Source organism: Vigna umbellata, chromosome 1, assembly GCF_029865625.1.
Source record: "Vigna umbellata cultivar VRB3 chromosome 1, Vumbellata_1.0, whole genome shotgun sequence".
NCBI lineage: Eukaryota > Viridiplantae > Streptophyta > Magnoliopsida > Fabales > Fabaceae > Vigna > Vigna umbellata.
The window spans coordinates 101,591,607-101,612,328 of NC_142165.1; the positions used below are offsets into that span (position 1 = coordinate 101,591,607).

A 20,722-nucleotide genomic window follows, 5' to 3' on the forward strand; every position below is an offset into this window, starting at 1 on the left:
TTGAGGGCTTCCTATCCATCCGATTAGATTTTCATTTGGATGGGTAAGTCAGTTTCTCCATACTTCTTGGATCTAGGGCATGCAACTTTACTGTTGCATGCAACTGGTAGTGCACCTTTTTGATTCTCTGTCTGTTCTAGCTCTAAGAGTTGTGTTGTCTCCACTTTAATGGATTGTAGGGTCTTGTTGGGTGTTGGCTGTGTAGCTATCGAAGCCTTGTTACTGTTGTGAGTTGTACCGTACTTGTAACCACAAGGTAAGGAGAGTCTAATTATAATTTTCATATTTGTTTTGGTTGAATCTGTTTTGTAAATATGTACGCATGTTGAATTCTGAATTGGTGTGGTGGTTTGACTGTTTTCTTGATTTTAAGCATTTGGGTATGATGGAACTGTGATGGCTGGTGTGTGAATGAACTCGGTTACTGTTGATTGATCTTGTATGAAGTGTTGCTGGGTAAGGATTCTGTTGTAGAAACTTTTATATGAGCAGCTTAACAGTTAGGCAGAAGTTTAGGCTAGTGCAAGGGAAGTGAGGTAGTGATTTTGAGAAGTAGAGGTTCTTAGCACAATGGGGTTGTTGGAGCATCTTAGACAAGTCAATTGTGACTTGTTAGGGTCATAAAACTAGACTAAAACGAGTTGCAAAGGTTAGAATTTGATTTGGGTGCTTAAGTTATTGAATTTGGTGTTCTAGAGTTGAAATTGAGTCTAAGTCACTTTAGAAGTTTAGTAATGTTTTTAATCATCTAGGCAAGTCTAACTAAGTATATAATATGAATTGAAGGCCTTAGAAGTTGGCCAAGAGGTCTAGAAATGGTAAGAGCTGGTGTGAGTATGTGATTCTGCAGATAATGCAGAGTTGCTATGCGAGCTGTCTCGCATAGTGAGACCTTGTAAAGGGTGCTCACTGTCTGGGTAATTTGCTGAGCGAGCTGGTTCGTTATGCGAATTACCAGAGGGTGTTGCTCTCTGTTTGTGGACTCGCCTAGCGAGTCCTGTTGCTATGCGACTGGTGGTGGTCTGGGACCACTGCCCATTTAATTCGAAGGGCAAAGTGGGGTGCATAACGAGAGTGTAAGGAGGGTTGGTCTCTGTCTAGACTCTCGCACAGCAACCTGGGTGCTATGCGAGAGACCCAAAGTCTGATGCTTATTCAGACCTAATTCGCAAGACGACCTGAGTGGGTGCGCTATGCGAATAGCGCCAATCTCGCCATGCGAGGGTGGTGCGCTGTGCGACAAGTGTTGAATATGGTTCTTTAATTACCTCTTCTGTTGTGTTTGACTGATGTGTTCTGTGGTTGATTGGTGAAGTATTTCCCTGCATCGATAGTCTGTAATGTGATGTTCAAACAAGTATGTGGATGATATTAAAAGTGTATGGTTATAAGTGGTGGTAAGATGATACAAGTTGTAAACCAAGTTCCATCTGTGTAAGATCTCTTGGTGAGATTCTTAGTGTTTAGAATGAAAGTAAGAGCTTAGTCTTGGGGGTCATCCTGAAACTCCAATGGTCTTTCTTTTCATGTAGAGAGGATTGAACCATGTGGTGAGGAGTAGCAGGAGGTCTTAGTCTTGGGGGCTTCCAGTATGCCTCAAGGTCTAGAACAAGCTAACCTTGTGAGTGTGGTAGGGCAGGGGAGCCCAAGTTTCATAAGCTACCACGAGCGCAAGACCCACCATAGCTCGACTATCATTCTAAAGTCCGGACGAGTCAAGTTTAGAACGTAACATGTTAGGATGTGTGTTATCTTGTTTGATTCAATTTAAATCTTGTATACACATCTTGTCATATTGTATGCTTTTTATATAATTAGCTCACCCTTGCATGTTTGTGTTGTTTGCGTATGTTTTTTCTTGCGATGATCATCCACTTGGATGGGAGCAGATGTCGAGGAAGAACCCTTGGAACAAGCCTTGGAGGAAGAGAATGTTGAATCCTAGTATCATTAGGATATTAGTACTTTGGATTATGAACTTTGAAAACTATTATGTGTAGAACTTGTGTTGATTTGGGAGACCTTTAGTGTCTCAAGTTAACTTCATAGCACTTGTAAGGATGACTGTAATTCTTTATACTCTATTATATGTTTCCAAGTGCTTTTTATTATTATAATTTAATGACGTCTTTATTATATATGCATGACGTATATTTTAGGGATGTCACAACAACAGATAAGTTTAACACAGTAGGAGGAAAACTTTTTCAGAAAGAGACTACCTCAGCAAAGATGAAAGAGTAGATTACACATCGATAAATAACAAGAAAAAGGAACATGCATCTCCCGCTGCTTGCTTTTGGTACAAATTTAACATCCTACAAATCTACCAACTAAATGAAGGGCGAGAAAAATGAGCAAAAGCAGAAACTAAGTAAAAGGTAATTCCTGCAACGCCATCTTTCCAAGGTGTAAAGAACTTCTAGACCCTTGTGTATTTGGAAATTTAAACACCATTGAAAGAATATCTCAAGTATATTGGTGAACCCACATTCTTTTAAAAGCAGTATGATTAACCTGCAGCATAGACAAACCAAGGTTGTCATCAAACATGACGATAATCATATTATCAACACACTAAGCACAAAAGAACTCAAGGGGGACTAAATAATATAATTAAGCTATGACAACCATGTAGATAACTAAAGCTTTTTCTACGAGCATTAAGTTACAGTGGAATGTAATCATCATTATTACAGCACGATGTGATTCTAGAACCAGATTGGAGAACTTCAATGTATCTAGTTATTTAATAATGGGTCCCTCTACTAAGACAAACAGGGTCATAAACTACGACAACACTACAAATTGCAGTGTATACTCATGATAACATTCATTATAAGATAAGAAACATCTAAAATCCATGGTGATTTTAGTCATGGAATTTCCATTGTTGTGATGTTTAGTTACAAATTCCAAAGACTATAAAGATGTGTCACGGGGTCATATATATATATATATATATATATATATATATATATATATATATATATATATATATGCAGTGTGTTTCTTTTGACATAAGTATCTACTCCTTATTCAATAGTGTTCTCAATTCATACATACAGTGAATCTTATATTGCAAAAGTTGCTATTGGTGATGAATTTAAGTGGAATTTTTAGCATTTGAACAATTATTGCAACTATTTAATTATTGTACAGTTATCAAGGCGGTCAATTTGACTTTTGGGTAATAATAGCAGAGGATTGCTTGAATTTAGTTACAGAAATGTATAGCGTTGAATGAATGAAAAGCTTCTAAATGGCTTTTGCTGGACAGGAAAGTGGGGTGTGAATTGCAATATGCAAGATAAGTATCTTCGGTTTCATTTCTAATTGGCTATTTCATTTCACCAATAAACATATATAAGTAATTAACCAGTTACCTTCTGATGACAATAGCATTTCAGGCACAGAAGCAGCCTTGGTGACTGTTGACCGTGTCAATCTTCAAGTACTCGAAGAAACATATTCAACTCATGCAAGCTCAAAGGCATGATAAGTTTTTGAAACTCGCCTTCTGAATAAGGGTTCCAAACGAAATGATGGAACTCCACTCTTCCACATTTTAGCTTTGTACATCTCCTTCCATGCCTCTACTATTTCATCAATTTTGAAGGCAAGACCTGCCCGTGAAAAAGTTAACATGTATGAATCTATAGTATTAGCTATGTCAATTTTAAAGGCAAAACCTGCCAGTGAAAAAGTTTTTAGTGTCTTGAAAACATACCATCTACTGCAGTATTATTTGAACAGTGGTTCTTCAAAATTACAGCTATATCTGTTGGAGAAGCTCCTGCAAGTTCAAATTTCTCAACTGAAGCCGCAAGAGTTTCATGCCACATAGGAAGCCCTGATTTGAACTCCACAATTGAGCGTTCGTACAGAATGGTACCCCATAGGAGATTTATTTGAGACCTCATATGTGCCTCCTGTGCTGCAAGTTCTTCTGAGGGCATACTTTTAAAAACCCCATCAGACCCCATGTTCTGCAAATCCAATATAGAATAATTTGAATCAGACATTTTACTCAAGTTCTGCTTTTCAGATTCTTCCCATATCTGCATTCCTTTCTCCATATTTTCTTCAGCATTGTTGTAAAGATGGAGAACCTCAGCGGAAGGCCATGTTAATGAGTCTACATTACTATTGAGTGCATAATACCACAAAAGTTTTGCTTGCTCAAACTTCTGCAGCCCCAGAGCCAAAAATCCTTCATAAAAATCTGACTTAATTTTAATGGCTGCATCATATTTTTCTTCTGCCTTTGAATACTCTTCCAGCGCCCATTCATATGAACTCTTGATCAGTTCGCATAGATGCTCTTTAGAAGAGTCTTCTGTTTTATATATCTTTTTCCTTGCCTTAGACATATGAACATTTCCCCAGTTGAACAATGCAAGAGCAGTCATCTCTTGGAACTTATCTCTAGCCATGTCAAATAGGCCTTGTGCTTCTTCGCCTGTAACCGTCTCCTCCATAGCCTCGGAATAGAGCTTCATACCTTGTTCGTGAAAATCCAAATATCTGTCACACTCAAAACCAACATGGTTCTTGAACAATTTGGCAAACTGAATTATCCACTCCTCAATGCAAGAAGAGCTAGCAATTCCATTTGCTTTTCCCACACAGCTATTCTCAACTGCAATGTTAATGCCAACAACTTCCCCCTCCTTCACTTTAAATTTCTCAAAAAGTGGATCCTGCTCAGGAGTGGCTTCTACGATGTACAGTCTGATACAACTATGAGATCCTATTTCGGCCCTTCTTAATTCATCATCAGAAGTGATTGTGACTAAATCACCTTCTTGGTCCCTGTATTTGACAAGAACAGCTCCTAGGCTCGAAAATCGATCTTGAATAACTTCTCTTAACTGGAAGAGGCTACATTTGGTAGGCAGTTCAGCACATCTTATATCATCACCAAAAATAAGTTTAACTGTTTTGTTAGGAACATGTTCCCTTCTGCCATTACTTCTTTCCTCTATAACTTCCTTTATATCAGCCTTCTTCTCATCATTTTTTTCCTTGGCCTTCTTCTTCTTCGATGTGTTGATCTTCTTCTCAACAACCACAATGCAGCCCTCAGTCTTCTTCTCCTCGGTTTTCCTTTCTAGAATTTTGTCATTAGGAGCCTTCTTTTCCTCTTTATAGCCCTTCTTCTTGCGCATATTCTCTTTCACTACCTTTTCTGGAGTCAAAGCACTAGGAAGTTCGACATAATTTGGAGGCAACTCAATTATTGTATCGTTAACTCTCGATCCTTTCTCCTCAAGTGCATTTTTCACCTTTTCTGAGATCTCTAATGCCATGACATTATTTGGTTCCATCTTTAGAACAGTGCTGACATCTCTTAGAGTTAAATCCAGCCTATTTAAAGCTTCATAGCACCTTGCTCTCTTCAACAGTGCTTTACTATATTTGGGTGTCACTTCCAGAGCCAAATCACATTCATGAATAGCCCTTGGGAACTCACCGACTCCCATTTGCATATAGCATGCAGCCATGTTGCTCCGCAGATAGGACACATCAATATGATTTCTCGGAAGTAACTTCAGGGCTTTCTCATATTTTAGTATTGCTCCTTCAACATCCCTCTTCTGGAACAGCTTGTTTCCCTCATTCTTAAATTCTTGAGACATGGAAATGAACACCATAGTATCATTATCATATGTTTTGGGACTGCTATCTCCCATTTTACTATCCTCTCTTATTTCTCCTACTTGCTTTGTTTTCTTTCTCATTTTCCCAGTCTCACACAAACACAACTCAATTTATTCCAGTCAAACCAAGAACACAATAAAACCAATAACAAGGTATACCAAAAAGAAAACAAATATAAAGGCAATCTAACATGAGAGACCTTCAGATATAATTAACATGGCATCATCCAAAACTCAAGGAAACGGTGGATAACATAACAACAACATAACCAAGTTGATAGAACATAGCCTCCTATGTGAAGCCCATGTGAAAGTTGAAGAAAAAATCTTTAATCGGAACAAGTTCAAAATCTCAAAATGGTGCCAGTGAAAATTGACTGCGTTGTCCTCTTACCATAATGTTTCAAGTGACACAAACATTCAACACAGACGTATCCTTCTCTCTCAATTATTATTTGTTTGAGCGAATACAAATTCCATTTCACAGACAGACTTCAGAAAAGGTCAAACAAAACCCAGAATTTGGGAAGAGAAATAAACTTATCTGGGTAACGAGTTATGGGGGGAAGCTTCAAACTTTGCAACAACAAGGAAAACCAGAACACAATGTGACAGCAAGGAAGTTTGAAATGGAAGAAAAGCAAGTGGTGTTGTTGACGTTCTTTTGTAATGTGGGAGAATGGTTTTTCATAGCCTTCACGTTAACGCCACCAAAGCATTTGTCAAAAAGGAAATCACATAACGTGAGCTTCTTAACTGAACTCAGAATCTGATATCTCATGGCAAAGTATTTTTCTTTTTCTTTATTTTTGTATATGGTGGGTCCATTCTATATTCCTCTGATGCCAATGAATTAACCATTAATTGACAACCTTCATAATCATGGGAAGCGACAACAACTACAACTTCAACTTTGTAAATTGTTACTTTTCTCGTACATATTAATTACAATTGGAGCTGTAAAAACGGATAATTCCATTTGATACGATTTGACTTATCATAGATTGATTAATAAGTCAATCTAATCTGATTTTGAGTTGAAAAAATTTGAATTCAGTGTTGCTCGTCATAAATTAATGAATTAAACAGACAGAGAAAAAACAAAGTAAAAAACAAGTAAACGAATACAAATTGAAAAAAATATCATAGTAATATAACAATAAACTAATAAAACCATAAAATTATACTCCATTAACATAAAAAAGAAAATTAAAAAAACATCATTCTCCAATCTATTGTTTTACATTTCTAGGCAAGTTTTGCTCTTATTGTAATTTTATAAATAAATAAAAAATAGAGGGGAAGTGAGAGTGAGAGATTGGTTGGTAGATAGGAAAAGTGAAAAAGCATTGTGGGAGATAGAAAAAGAAAGGAAAGCTGGTAACTACGTTGGTGTTGGTTTTGATGTGTTGTGCCACTGCACACCGCATATGCTTGCTTCCTCCTAAAGTTGTAACTTCATTTTTTTTTCATTCATAAGACTTAAATATGAATCTTGTACAACTCATGATCTACGTGATTCTTCACAACTCTTACACTAAATAAAAAATAAATAAAGAATCAGAAAGACAATACCACAAGTAATCTTTTATAATTTTTCCTTTTTATGCATATTTGGATCAAACTAAGACTTAACCATCAACATTCAAGTAAAAAAAAAAGTTAAAAAAACCCATCATTAATGCTTATTTTTTTCTTTGGCTAGATTCAATCTACACAATAGGTCAAACATCTCTAAAAATAAATAAATATCATCAAAAGTAGCATTAGTCTCAAACCACTACCTCGTGATCTCTGAACTTTGCAGGCAAAATGAATTGCAGTCATGGCCTAACTAATTACAATTAAGTTTATTATATGCATTAAACAAATGGTCTTTTTTTAAATAATTACGAGGACTTGGAATTTGTTCTGTGCGGAAGTTGAATATGTTGTTTTTTTCCTAGGATTGTTTCTTTTTAGAGTTTAAACTATTGTTGTCTTATTAAAGATGGGAATAATTTACCGTTGTCCTTTATCGTTGTTGGTAACATGAATTTTAAATTCAACCGTTGTATGTCAATATATTTAATGATTATTAATCTTTCCACCACCATAACCTTTCCTTTGTTGAGTTTTGAAGTCTTATGTTCTTCCACGAGCTATATCTAGATGCAAATACATCCTTCCAAAATTCTTGTTTTTCTGTTTCTAACCTCCATTTCCATTTTACCAACAAAACTATAATGAATTTTCCTATTTCTCTTATGCCCAGTCCACCATCTTCCATTGATTTACACATATTTTCTCATTGATCCAAACTATCTTCCTATCCTATTTCTCCCACCTCAACATAAATTTTCTTTGTATTTTTATTATCTTTTTACATAAACTTTGGCGCTTTAAAGAATGACAAGTAGAACAGTTGTCCCTCTTGTAGAATTACGGTCAAATAGTTTGTCACATTTTCATGGCCTAGAACTTCTTTTTTAACATCCTCAATGACAATGGGGAGAACTATTTGTCATTAAATTCAAGGATTAATTCAGGAATGCATGCAACCTCTTCCAAAAACAAATCACAGATTGACATGCTCCAAATGAATTCAAGTACGCAATATTTCTACCAAATATCTGAAAAAGAAGGACCAGCCTAACTAGGAATCGTATTTCAACCTAAAAAATAAAAACAAAAGAGAGAGAACATTTGATCAAATATGAATGAAGATTAAAAAACAAAGGACATGTTCTGTGTGTGCAAACTAAACTCTCTAGCATTTATCATTTCTAATACAGTAAACATCCATTTTGATCTTCCGAAGATACCATTGTCATTACTCAACAGTTTGGTCCTCTGATGATAAATACCCAGAAATTGTTCAACTTGATGTTAAAATAACTGACAAGGACCATTTTGATGTTATTTATACTAGAATTTTGCTAAAGCCAAAGGTGGCACCAATTTTTTGATTTTACCATTGTATCATCTTGTTAACTTTCCATTTTTATTTCGGTATAACATGTTTGTCAGGATCTACATATTTAGAACTAATTCTGATATTATGGTTTGACAGAATTACTGAACGCTGAAAAGTCAGGCTGTAAATGTAGAAATAGATTACAGGGATATTAATTTATTATGGCAACGTGGGATGTCTTTTCCTCGTTAAAGGAAGTGATTATGTACCACCAGTACCTGCTGAAGCCATGAAACTAACAGATAGACTGTCAATACCTCTAAAACACTGATTTATATTAAACAAGTGGTAATCCAGAGTAAATCCACAAAACAAAATTATAGGATTACAGTGATTACTTATTAAGGTAGAAAATTGGTAATGCTTGAGGGCCCTTTTGTGGTAAACTAGAAGACAACATCTATATACAGCATGTACACATCCTTCGGAATGCAGCACCTCTATGGCCTTGTACAACTTCAAGAACAAATGGCCTGAGCAAATTCCAAATAATGTGCTTAACAAACTGTTTAACCTACCGAGCCCTCAAGCTTCAAGCTCATGAGTTGGTTCACCTCGGAACCAAATTCATCAGGAAGCTCATTGAAGACATCACGGCAAAAGCCAGAGATCATTGCGGCCATTGCCTTTTCATAGTCTATTCCCCTTTGCTGAAAATAGAACAGTTGATCTTCTCCAATTTTAGATGTACTGGCTTCATGTTCAATTCTTGCCGTTGGATTTTTCACCTACAAAGTAATCGTGATTGCTTTAGCAAAACAAAAGTATACAGATATGGAAGCAGGGAGAAAATAAAGAAAGACAAAAGAAAATGGGAAGTAATGCGGATTAGTGGGGCAGGGAATAACTCCAAAAAACTGATGACCTGCTGTTTCTTTTTCAAACCAACAACAAAGAGATAGACCAAAGTCTCGGTCTAAGTCTGATTCAATGTTACAAATCCTCTCTCTACTTAATTTGATTATACTAAATCTCCGGTACATTCGCTCTCATTGAGGATTCAACATTTTTTAATGTGAAGTTTCACAAGACCATATATTAGTGTGGGTTCTGCTTAACGGTTAAGATAAACAACAAGCTTAGATATAAACTCCAATACCATCAAGGCCAAATCCTATCTTAAATTCTTAAGTCCAAAATAATGATTTCCTTAGTTCTATACTATTGTTTATCCTCATGCATTCACCCCTTCCTATTCTATCCACACACAAAATAAACACTGATTCCAACCAACAGCTACAACAAAAACCTATTCCAGTAGGTAAAGTCAGCTACATAAATCACACAATTCCACCTTGTTTATGAAAACAACCTACCTAGAATCGTTCCAGCAAGACAAACAAAACACACAAGAAAAGCAAAAAGGCATGCTACTACACACCTGAATGTAAGGATAGGTATTGGCAGCTGCATTGTCCCCAATAAGCATGGAGTCACACTGCGATGAGTTTCGCGCATTGTCCGCCTTGGACAGAACCTGAACCAGCCCTCTATAACAGTTCCTGGAATGTCCAACGGATATACCCTTGGAGATAATCCTACTCCTTGTGTTCTTCCCTTTGTGTATCATCTTGGTCCCCGTATCAGCCTGCTGATAGTTATTCGTCAAAGCAACAGAATAGAACTCCCCAACACTATCATCTCCCTCCAACACAACACTCGGATACTTCCACGTGATCGCAGAACCCGTCTCCACCTGCGTCCACGATATCTTCGACCGCGACCCGTCACACACTCCTCTCTTCGTCACGAAATTGTAAATTCCACCTTTTCCATTCTCATCCCCAGCGTACCAATTCTGCACCGTGGAGTACTTTATCTCCGCCCCCTCCCCACAGTACAACTCCACCACCGCCGCGTGGAGCTGATTCCGGTCATAGGACGGCGCAGTGCACCCTTCCAAATACTCCACAAAGCTCCTGTCGTCGGCAACGATCAAAGTCCGCTCAAACTGCCCCGTTTCCAGCGCGTTGATTCTGAAGTAGGTGGAGATCTGCATCGGGCACTTGGTGTCTTTGGGAATGTAGCAGAACGACCCGTCGCTGAAGACGGCGGAGTTCAACGCGGCGTAGTAGTTGTCATCGGAGGGCACGACCCTCCCTAAGTACTTGCGGACTAACTCGGGGTACTCCTTAATAGCCTCGGAGATGGAGCAGAATATGACCCCGGCCTTCTCGAGGGTTTTGCGGTGGGTGGTGGCGATGGAGACGCTGTCGAGGACGGCGTCGACGGCGACGTTGGCGAGACGCTTCTGCTCGTTGAGAGGAACGCCGAGCTTGTCGAAGTAGCGGAGGAGTTCGGGATCGGCGTCTTCGAGGGATTCCAGAGAGCGTTTCTTCTTGGGAGCCGAGTAGTAGCAGATATCCTGGAAATCGATAGGAGGGTAGCTGTTGTCGGACCAGGTAGGGACTTTCATGGACAGGAATTTCTCAAATGCCTTCAATCGGAATTCCAGCATCCATTGAGGTTCCTCTTTCAGGGACGAGATCAGTCGAATAGTTTCTTTGGAGAGGCCTTTAGGGATCGAGAAGGAATCGATGTCTATGCTGAATCCGAACTTCTTATCATAATCGCGGTTGCGGAGGATTTCACGGATCTTCTCGTCGGAGGAAGTGGCGGTTGCGGCGGTCTCTTTCACCTCGGCGCGCACCGTAACGTGGCGCGAAGGTTTTGGGGGTTTGATGTTTAGGGTTGGGGGGACAATGGATTTGGGGTGGCGCGTGGGTTGCGGAGGTAAGGGGGAGATGGAGAGGCCGTTGCAGCGGAGAAGAGACGCCATGGATGAGGTTTGGTTTGACACAGATAATTAAAGAAAATTGGGAATTTGGTTCCTTCCAACTTACTTGTGGGTGTCGTGTGTCCTCAGCGTGCAACTTTGATTTTTCCATAATCATCAAATTCAAATTTATAATTTTTATTCCCACTCACTCTTCTGTCTTGTGAATTTGTTTTTATTTTATTTTTACCTACCTTGATATATTTCTAATAATTTTTTATTTTTAGTTACTCGTTTTTCATCTTTAATATGACAAACTTATTCCATGTGTCTTATAAATAGACGAGTCTGTTATATCATATGTGAAGATGAATTAAAGAAGATGTATGTTACCATCATAGACAGAAATTTTTGTTGTGACAGTGCTCGTATTTGAAGCTGTGTTTTGCTGATTGAGAAAGAAACAGTCAGTTATTTATGAGTTTTGTTTTGTTGCATTGTGAGCTATCAGTTTATTGGATATATTTAACCTTACTATTTGGCATCTTTTTTTCTTTTAAAAATAATCTTTTTTATTTAAATTCTTACGTCAAAATGTTGAATGCAAAAGTTGCACATGTTTTCTTGTAAAAGGAGAAATTCATGGAGATGTGGACGAGAATTGCCAAGAGTTACAAGACGTGATTGCTTCCAGAAAAATAAATGTTTAATTAAATATTTAATAGGAAAAAAAATGGACCAGAGGAGAGGCCTGTGCTGAATTCATATAGATTTATCTTTTTGAAAAATAAACCCAATTTAAATAAAAAAATTCCTACATAGACCCTCCACACTTTATTTATTTACCTTTAGACTTATTTATCAGGGACCGAATTTTTAAATATGTACAATGGTTGCCGCTACTATAAAACAGGTTGCACTTCAATTTTCTCAATGCCGACAAGGTTAGAGAGATGTACGTCTAGTTTATTATTTTGTTATAAACTTCTAGACAACTCTTAATTGGCCTTATAAAATATTTCAAACTCTTGAAAATAGTTTATATCTGTTGACTCAAAATCTCTTAAAAACTCCATTTTTATACTAAAAGCATATAGGATGTATTATGATAATAGATTGGTTTCAGTTAGTTGTACTATCATTATAAATGTACGAATTACTAATTATATCTAATCCGGATGAGTCTTGTTTAAGTTATGGTATGTATATGATGAATGGATTATTATGATTTTTGAACTAATTTTGAAATTGTAATATAATATATATGAACTGTCTTGTTTAGGCCTTGTTCTTTTGAGTGAATTTGAGGATATTTGATAGGATTTGAAGATAAATTTTTTTTGTCGTTTATTTGAGTGAATTTGGAGGTAAATGAGAGTGAATTTGGAAATAAATTTTTTTAATTTGTCACGTCAATACAATTTTATACTAATTCTCACAGATTTTATTTCCAAATTCACTCTCATTTACCTCCAAATTCACTTAAATAAACGACAACAAAAAAATTTATCCTCAAATTCACTCAAAAGAACAAGGCCTTATCTAATTTATCCTTCTTATCTGTCTTTGTGTATTTTTTTTTTTTGCTATGATTATTTAAATTGTGTGAGCTTAAGGATGACATATTTTCAATTGTTCCAGATGACACGTAGATAATGTTAAAATGTTGTAAAAAAATATTGTCAAAAGATATCATTATCCATAACTTTTTATGTTAAAATGTTTCAATTAATTATACTAAAATTGATAAATGTTTAATAAATCACAATGATGTGTTAATAAAATAAAGCCAATTTTATCCATTGGATGCTGTTTATATTTATAAATTTTTCCCTTTCGTTATTAAATAATTGAAATAAAATATAAATTTCAACATTTTCATTTAATACTTTAACTCATTCTTTATTTTTGACTGATTTTTTTTAATAATTATATAAAATAATAATTTATAGTTTATATTTTTTATTTTATTTTTCACTGACTTTTCTATAAACTATTATAATAATAATAAAAAATATTCCCAATTAAATATAAAACTAAAATTGAAATTCAACTGAAATTTGTTCTAAAAATTTTAATAATTAAATAACTTTGTATTTCGTTCCTAATTGGGTTTCTTATAATTTCCTTTTTCTTTCTTTAGCTTTTCTATTACCTGAGAGCTAAAGGATTTGCTAATAGAAGTTAAATTTGATTTTAATGATGGTGTTTTTGGTTACTGACATTGTCCCATTTAAGGTTTTTTACTAGGTCTTAATTTATTTAAAAAAATAGTGTATAAATATTTATGAGAAGTTGCTAAAAAAAAGGATTTAAAGTAAAAGAAGAAGATAGGAGTGTACTGAGAATTAAGAGTGAAGAATTGAGGAACAGAAGAGGTGGTGGGTGATGGCCAAAAAGCGGAAGGCGAAGAGAGCCCTGAACGTAAAACACCACCATCAATTCCAAAACCAAAACCAAAACCAAAACGTCGCCGCTTTAATCGCACAAGTCACGCACACAGCACACTCTTTTCTATCCGGCAACGACCTTCTTCTCCTCCCTTCCCAATCCCTCCGTCTCGAATCCCTAATCTCATCCCTCATTTCCCTCTCTCCACAACCCAAACCCTCACCCCTTCTCTCTCCGCCACACCGCGACTGCTGGTTCCGCCGCTTCTGCTCCCTCTCCGATTCCCGATGGCTCAATGCCTTCCGCATGTCCAAGCCCTCCTTTTCCCACCTCCTCCACCTCCTCACCCCCTCCCTTGCCCCCTCATTCCCCCACATCGCCCCCGACTGCGTTCTCGCCGCCGCCCTCTTCCGCCTAGCCCACGCTGCCCCCTACGCCGCCATCGCCCGACGCTTCGGTATCGCACCGTCGGAGGCCTGCCGCGCCTTCTTTGCCGTTTGCAAGGCAGTCGTCGACAACTTGGGACACCTCTTCGAGCTCCGCACCGGTTCCGAGAGGGTTGTGGTGGGTTTCGGCCTGAGTTCTCTCCCCAACTGTTTCGGGGTTTTGGGGCTGGCTAGGTTCAGAATTGATGATTCGTTGTTGGGTCAAAATGGGTGCTTGATGGTTCAAGCGTTGGTGGATTCCGAAGGGAGGTTCTTGGATGTCTCGGCTGGGTGGCCAAGTACCATGAATCCCGAAACCATTTTGCGTGAGAGTAAGATTTATCATGAGGTTGAAGAATCCAAGGAATTGTTGAATGGTCCGTGTTATAATCTCCACGACGGTAATTTGATTCCTCAGTATATTCTGGGAGAACCTTGTTTTCCCCTTTTGCCGTGGCTTTTGACGCCTTATAACAGAGTGAATGAGGAGGATAGTTTTGGCTCGGCGGAGAGGGCTTTCAATTGTGCTCATGGTAATGCAATGGAGTTGGTTGGTAATGCCTTTGGGGGACTTCGTGCCAGGTGGCAGCTTCTCGCGACATCGAGGAAGTGGAAGCTAGAGTGTATTGAGCATTTGCCGTTTGTGGTTGTTGCTGGCTGTCTGTTGCATAATTTTACTGTCAAGTGCAATGAAAAAATGTCAGATGAAGGGGTGGGAAAGGGTTGCTTGGAAAAGGAAGAGGGATTTCCTGCTTTTGATGGGGTGGGGGACGAGAATGCAGTGAGGGTGAGGGATGCACTTGCTATGCATTTGAGTAGGATGAGTTCCAGAAAATGAATAAATAGTGTTAGGGTGGAATATTAATATATGGTATACTTATTTTGATTGGTCGATTTGTTTTTTGGAATTGCTGGCAATGGCAAGTGTCACTTGCAGTTTGGAAACCATGTATGGCATCAATTCCATTATATTCGATTCGTTGCCTTCTTGTAGTATATTGAAGGATAGCTTGAGTAGAAAGAAATCTGCAATCAGCATAATTTTTCAATTGTTGGCTCCGCAAGTGTTCAGATTTCTCATATCATTTTCGTCTGTTACAGATGAGCTGTTTTTAAAATTTGGCACAAAATTCTCTCCGATTCAGTGGAAGCCACTTAGAATTAATTGCTGGGTTTGCCAGTGGAACCATGGTTAGTACGTAGCATAAAATCTTTAGTGATTGACCCTTTTTTTATTTTAAACCTGATTTGCAAACAGTCATTCAGATTTGTACTTGTCATTTGCTTCGGGCTCTTGACAACTTATCAGAATTGTCTTCGATGAAGTGGTAAAACCTGGGTCGCTACTTATCACAATTAAAAATTTATAGAACTGCTGCAATTACATTTAAGGTTAACATATAAAATCAGTGGAAAAGTTTAAGCTCATAAAAATTTTCATGAGCTCAGCCTTACTCTTTTCCCATCATACGTGTCAGTGGGAAAGGACAGGGGTTGTGTGTTACTAAAGAAAAGCAATACAACTTTTCTGCGGTAGAGGTCCACAAAGAAAAGGGCGTTGAACATGACAAGTTGTTGTGTCACTTGTGTGCCTCATTGAATTATTTCAGTGTGCCTAATCTAGGAAGTTGAGGAGAGACTCTTTCCAAATTTGTCGCTTGGTTTCAAATGGGAGAATGTGACTCAGTTTTGTCAAGTTAGTTGTCAATTCCAACTTCATGCAAGTTATTGTTCCAACTTTTGAAAGACGTCAAACCAACCTCAACTAATTATGAAAAACTCATTGCTATGTGCAATTTTGCAATGGATGGGTGAATTAGTTAGCGAGTGCCTACTAGGGTTGGTAAAATTTTAAATAGTTTAGGTTAAGTACTTCGTTAAACTTTATCGTCGTGGTTGAAACACTGTAAATTTGTCCGGATCTTAATACTTGTGGTCCTTAGATATATGTGTTCCCTTGTTAGTAGTTTGAGAGACAATGAATAAATGAATTTGAGGATAAAGATTTTGTTTTTTTAAGAAATTTAAAGGTGAGAGTGAGTGAAGCTCGCAAGAGTTTGTGAAAAATTTGATGAATATGATAAAATAAAAAAATATTGTAATAAATAAAAATATAAGAATTTTTTTGTCCTTATAATAATAATAATTATTATATTAAATATTAAATGTGAAATATTATTGATGAAATTTTAGCTATAAGTGAACGTATGATTTGATGAAATATGAATTTGGACACGATGGACATGCACAACAAAAGTATTGTCTACAGTAAAAAAGCGTAGCATGGAATTTCCAAAAAGTGAGAGGAAATTTTTGTAAAAATATCAAAACCAAATGCTAAATCCCTTCCAATATTTTTTGGGCAGAGAAGACTCTCCTTCCCCTTCATCCCCAAATCCTCCGTAACAAATACTATCAAACCCATTGAAATGAATATAAAGGTCACTCTCTTTTTCATCTTCTCCAATAGTAAATTTGTAGAAGGGAACACAGCATAAATAATTAAACCTTTCTTCTTTATTTCTCTTCTTTAAGAAAAAATGTAATGAATTTGCTGTTTTTATACACTGATATTGAGCAAGGGAAAAAATATATAAAGAGCAGGAAATAATTAAACTTGTTGTAATCATCTACTCATTTAATGTTTACTCGTATTACTAGCATTGACAGTGAAAGACAACAGTTAAATTTAAGGGATAGCTGGAGATAGTATGTACAAATAGAAGAGGACTTTGGGCACCAAATCCAAAAGGTCTTAGACTCTACATTTTGTGTGTAGATTGCAGTCGGTGATGGTGTGACAGCGTCGGCATATTTCCATTTCTATGGGAATGAATCTTCTGCCAGATTCCCTAAATGATGATGTGCATGGTTGAATGTGTTCCATCATAATTGAAGCTTTTTAGATGAACAATTCTTTACACAGTTCGACCAGCAAGATACCAAACCCATGAAGCCAGAGCCTGATTTAATATCCTCCCTTCTTTGTAAAACTCTCACAAACTCGCTTACACTTAGGGTTCCGTCACGGTTAGCATCAAACACATGAAAAATTATGTCAACCACTTTATCTGTAATACAAACACCACAAACCTGCATGAATAGAACATAACACATAAGAACTTATTCGTGAATTCAAAATGGTTTTGATTTAATTTGGCAAAGGCAGATATCAGTACTTGAGATGCTGCTCTCTGAAAATCAGTTTTTGTCAACGCCCCATTAACTTTTCCATAACTGAATATGGCCAGAGAAAAGGATTGCAACTTCTTGCGCAATTCTGCAAAATCTTGGAACTCCTTGAATGTAAGCCTTAATTCTCTGAGTTGCTGGTCCCTGTTCAGTTCTTCCACCCTATCCAACAGTTTGCTTATGTGATTGACGTCTGCAGATGCAACCAAGGACAGGGCAAAATCTTTGGCTGTAATGCTTCCTCTTTTATTGTAGTCATAATGGGAAAACTCCAACCTTAAGATCTGCAAATTAAATTCCAAGGGCATTGCATGTTAATCACGAAATATTTTGCAATCTTTAAGGATGATTCGAAAACTAAAATTTTCATCAAGTTTTCTACATATTTTGTTGAAGTTGACCAATTTTTCAGCAGACGTTCTAGTTGCTAACAAGATAGTTGAGTCTTATTGTTATGGAATATAAAACAGAGATCGCTGTCAATGATATCAGAAATAGTTCGTACAAAAGAATTCGTATATTGCAGAACATGTTTATTCTTAATGTAAGACTTCTTCTTCAGCCACATTTACGACACCAATGAAACAATCCAAAGACAGAAAAGTAGCATACCCTGAACTCACTTACCTCATCATGCAGCTGTCTTAAGAATTGAACAAATCTTTCATGTTGCAAGCATGAATTTCCATGTTTGCCAAAAAAATACTCCAAGAGACCCCCATTTTCTACAGAAGTATTGACGCGAAGACGTCGTCCATCTCTGTGATTGGCCCCTTGTCTGTTTTGTGATCGCATCAAGGCCATCACTTTCTTGAATTCTTGCCTGTCTATTTCACTGTTGACAAACACCTCTTAAAATATTCAGATATATCCAAAACATAAAACAAAAATCCAAATTCTTATACAGACAGATCTGACTAGTAATCCCAATCTGTTTGACATTGTTAGGTGTAACTAAATCTTGTCTACACTTGTCTGTCTTCATGCCTGTTTCAATTTTTTTATCTTAATTATACACCATACTCGATATGTTACGTGCTTAGTGCTATACAGAGAACGTCATCTTAGATTTGCCTTAACAGTAATATGATTGAGCTTTTGACACTGAGCAATCCAAAACACTGATGGTGTAAACAAAAGATGGATGTCTGCATTTGATTTCTTCAACCAAGTGATAGTGGACTCTACATTGTAAAAGGATCCATATCTAAATTATGGATAGTTCACTAGTGTGTGTATTGTAAAAAGAATCATTGATGGTACACACAACACAACATGCCGAAGCTAATTGAAAATTCCATTAAGGAATGAGAAGGCCAAAGCTTCATGCAATTTGTAAATACAGCTTATGACATGCAGAAGGAAAAGAGAAGTTCCTACCCGTTGTTATCAAGGTCAAACATTTTAAAAGCCACTGAAAAGCTGGACTCTGGTATGCTGAGGAGAGTAACAAAAAATATATACCTGGTGTCAAGAAAGAAGAGCTTTTGTTATCCAAATTACATGGCATTAGTACTCATTCAGCAGTTGTTATGTGAGAAGTTTCAAGCAAATAAAAAAGACAACAAATACGCACTCTGCAAAGGAAATGAGTCCGTCATTATTAGTGTCAAAGAGCATAAAAAACTTTGAAGGTTCACACTGCAACTCCCCGGGAACCTGCTCCCCTCTTAGAAAACCCTCTCTAACACGGGTTGATTCGGAGGGAGGAAAGACAGGAACAATGGCACGCATCAAATCTGCAGGTGTCATAAAAATCTCACCACTAGGGGATTTAACAGATGCAAAGTACTCGAAAACCTGCACTTAACATGGTGCCAGATAAATGAAACATGCCATAGTAACAATTCTCTGCTTTTTAAGCTGAAGAAAGAAAAACAACAACAACAACAACATGGCTGATAATTATACAAACACATGATGACAAGATTGTTTACCTTTTCAGGAGGGCTCTGCAAGCGAATGCGTTTTTCATAATTAAAGAATATTCTTCTTCTATAGTCATCTGCATCAAATCAGAAGCATAACAAATCTAAAAATTTGCAACAACAGTGTAGATATGACTTTTGAATTAATTATTACTGAAGACAATAATTTCCAATTATACGTCAATGCATGATTGAACAACAGTGCAAAGAAGCTTTTAAATTATTAGTATACAAGTTTTAGGATCCGTATTGCACGTGAATTAACGAAGTTTATTGAAAAACAACATATTTATTATCAGGGACATATTGTTCCAGTGAACATGGTCTCGTGACATTGCGAATTGAAATTTAAAAAAGGAAATTACGCACTAAAATGAGAAAACAAATGTAATGAAGATGCAATAACGTGAATCATTGATGAATAGGAGGATACCGTTAAAGAGAAACCTGGGGGGTTTGGTCTGACGCTTTTGTTGGAGCTGATCCTGATTGGCAAAATCAGAAAATGACTCAAGAGAATTGGCACCAGAAGAAGACAAAGAGGAGCAATACCAAAAGCCTAACGTGGAGGCAACGACCACAACCCCAGAAGTGATTGCTCTAAGAAAGGCTTCGAAGTCTCCGATCCTCTCGTCACCATGTGTGGGCCCAACAAAGGAACTGAAGGAAGAAGAAGATGATGATGATGAGGTGGAACCTTGTGATTGGCTGCAGAACGGCCTTACGTTATGCCGCAGAGAAAGTTGAATTTTTCTACCCAAAGAAAACATGCTAAGGTTGAGTTGAGACTAATGTGAAATTGGGACAACGAGAACACACCATATATGGAGTGTGCATAATGTTATGTCGCTGAAAACGTTGGAAAGAAACACTGATTCAACATCCAACCAGGATGTAGTTTGTGTACGGATGGAGCGCGAAATTTGTGCTCCTTTGACTCGGATTCAAAGTTGCATGGTTGGTTGTGATTTCTCCTTTCATGCATGGACATGGAATATCTCTCTTCTATTTTTATAATGTCTCAAATCTTTTTTTTTAATTAAATAGTATAAAAAATCCTGTTGTTTTTTTTATTAAATAATGTTACATGATAAAGATTTAAAATTTTGGGAAAAACAGTGAATTAATCTTTCATTAAAAAAACATAAAAATTTTAAACCCAACAAACATATTTTAGACATTGCTAAAAAAAAATCATGGATGTGAAAAAAATTTCCTTGTAAGAAATGTCATTGAAATTCTTCTCTATACCACTAAATAATAAATGAGACTCCTTAAATAATAAACCTTTAAATACTATTACTTATACTTTCTTATATTAATTTATTTTGCGTGTGTGAACCTAGGTTGCCTTCAGCTTAAAGCTACGAAATAATTGATACAACTACTACTGTGTAATTCAAACAAATGTCAATAATATTATTGATTTTAGTTGACATTAATAATGCACA

At 36.8% G+C, this 20,722-nt stretch overlaps 4 protein-coding genes across 4 annotated transcripts; 1 reads left to right on the top strand and 3 right to left on the bottom strand.

Moving 5' to 3' along the window:
- Positions 1 to 2,260: 2,260 nt before the first annotated feature.
- PHOX3 (Octicosapeptide/Phox/Bem1p (PB1) domain-containing protein / tetratricopeptide repeat (TPR)-containing protein) lies at positions 2,261 to 6,520 on the bottom strand. The gene is made up of 3 exons (XM_047318208.2): positions 3,731 to 6,520; positions 3,387 to 3,626; positions 2,261 to 2,517 (listed from the first exon to the last, which is right to left on the bottom strand). Exons 1-2 carry the CDS (start codon positions 5,742 to 5,744, stop codon positions 3,478 to 3,480), a joined length of 2,163 nt encoding a protein of 720 aa, XP_047174164.2. The 5' UTR covers positions 5,745 to 6,520; the 3' UTR covers positions 2,261 to 2,517; positions 3,387 to 3,477.
- Positions 6,521 to 8,873: 2,353 nt separating this feature from the next.
- ABCI8 (ATP binding cassette protein 1) lies at positions 8,874 to 11,482 on the bottom strand. The gene is made up of 2 exons (XM_047318212.2): positions 10,001 to 11,482; positions 8,874 to 9,347 (listed from the first exon to the last, which is right to left on the bottom strand). Exons 1-2 carry the CDS (start codon positions 11,396 to 11,398, stop codon positions 9,129 to 9,131), a joined length of 1,617 nt encoding a protein of 538 aa, XP_047174168.1. The 5' UTR covers positions 11,399 to 11,482; the 3' UTR covers positions 8,874 to 9,128.
- A 2,169-nt stretch (positions 11,483 to 13,651) lies between these two features.
- On the top strand, positions 13,652 to 15,236 carry LOC124841852 (LOW protein: nuclease-like protein). The gene has a single exon (XM_047318216.2). The coding sequence runs from the start codon at positions 13,724 to 13,726 to the stop codon at positions 14,987 to 14,989; it is 1,266 nt and encodes a 421-aa protein (XP_047174172.1). The 5' UTR covers positions 13,652 to 13,723; the 3' UTR covers positions 14,990 to 15,236.
- Positions 15,237 to 16,782: 1,546 nt separating this feature from the next.
- On the bottom strand, positions 16,783 to 20,253 carry LOC124841844 (calcium uptake protein, mitochondrial-like). The gene is made up of 7 exons (XM_047318205.2): positions 19,705 to 20,253; positions 19,281 to 19,348; positions 18,920 to 19,143; positions 18,724 to 18,807; positions 17,971 to 18,178; positions 17,331 to 17,627; positions 16,783 to 17,244 (listed from the first exon to the last, which is right to left on the bottom strand). Exons 1-7 carry the CDS (start codon positions 20,039 to 20,041, stop codon positions 17,038 to 17,040), a joined length of 1,425 nt encoding a protein of 474 aa, XP_047174161.2. The 5' UTR covers positions 20,042 to 20,253; the 3' UTR covers positions 16,783 to 17,037.
- Positions 20,254 to 20,722: the final 469 nt, after the last annotated feature.

Excerpts from the sequence above, each read along its gene's own strand:
- PHOX3 (XM_047318208.2), bottom strand. The coding sequence starts at position 5,744 with ATGAGAAAGAAAACAAAGCAAGTAGGAGAAATAAGAGAGGATAGTAAA. Across the intron at positions 3,627-3,730 it reads AAATAATACTGCAGTAGATG|GTCTTGCCTTCAAAATTGAT; the intron begins GTATGTTTTCAA and ends TTTCACGGGCAG.
- ABCI8 (XM_047318212.2), bottom strand. The coding sequence starts at position 11,398 with ATGGCGTCTCTTCTCCGCTGCAACGGCCTCTCCATCTCCCCCTTACCT. Across the intron at positions 9,348-10,000 it reads ATACCTATCCTTACATTCAG|GTGAAAAATCCAACGGCAAG; the intron begins GTGTGTAGTAGC and ends ATTACTTTGTAG.
- LOC124841852 (XM_047318216.2), top strand. The coding sequence starts at position 13,724 with ATGGCCAAAAAGCGGAAGGCGAAGAGAGCCCTGAACGTAAAACACCAC.
- LOC124841844 (XM_047318205.2), bottom strand. The coding sequence starts at position 20,041 with ATGTTTTCTTTGGGTAGAAAAATTCAACTTTCTCTGCGGCATAACGTA. Across the intron at positions 19,144-19,280 it reads TGCAGAGCCCTCCTGAAAAG|GTTTTCGAGTACTTTGCATC; the intron begins GTAAACAATCTT and ends TGTTAAGTGCAG. Across the intron at positions 18,179-18,723 it reads TTTGACCTTGATAACAACGG|TGAAATAGACAGGCAAGAAT; the intron begins GTAGGAACTTCT and ends GTTTGTCAACAG.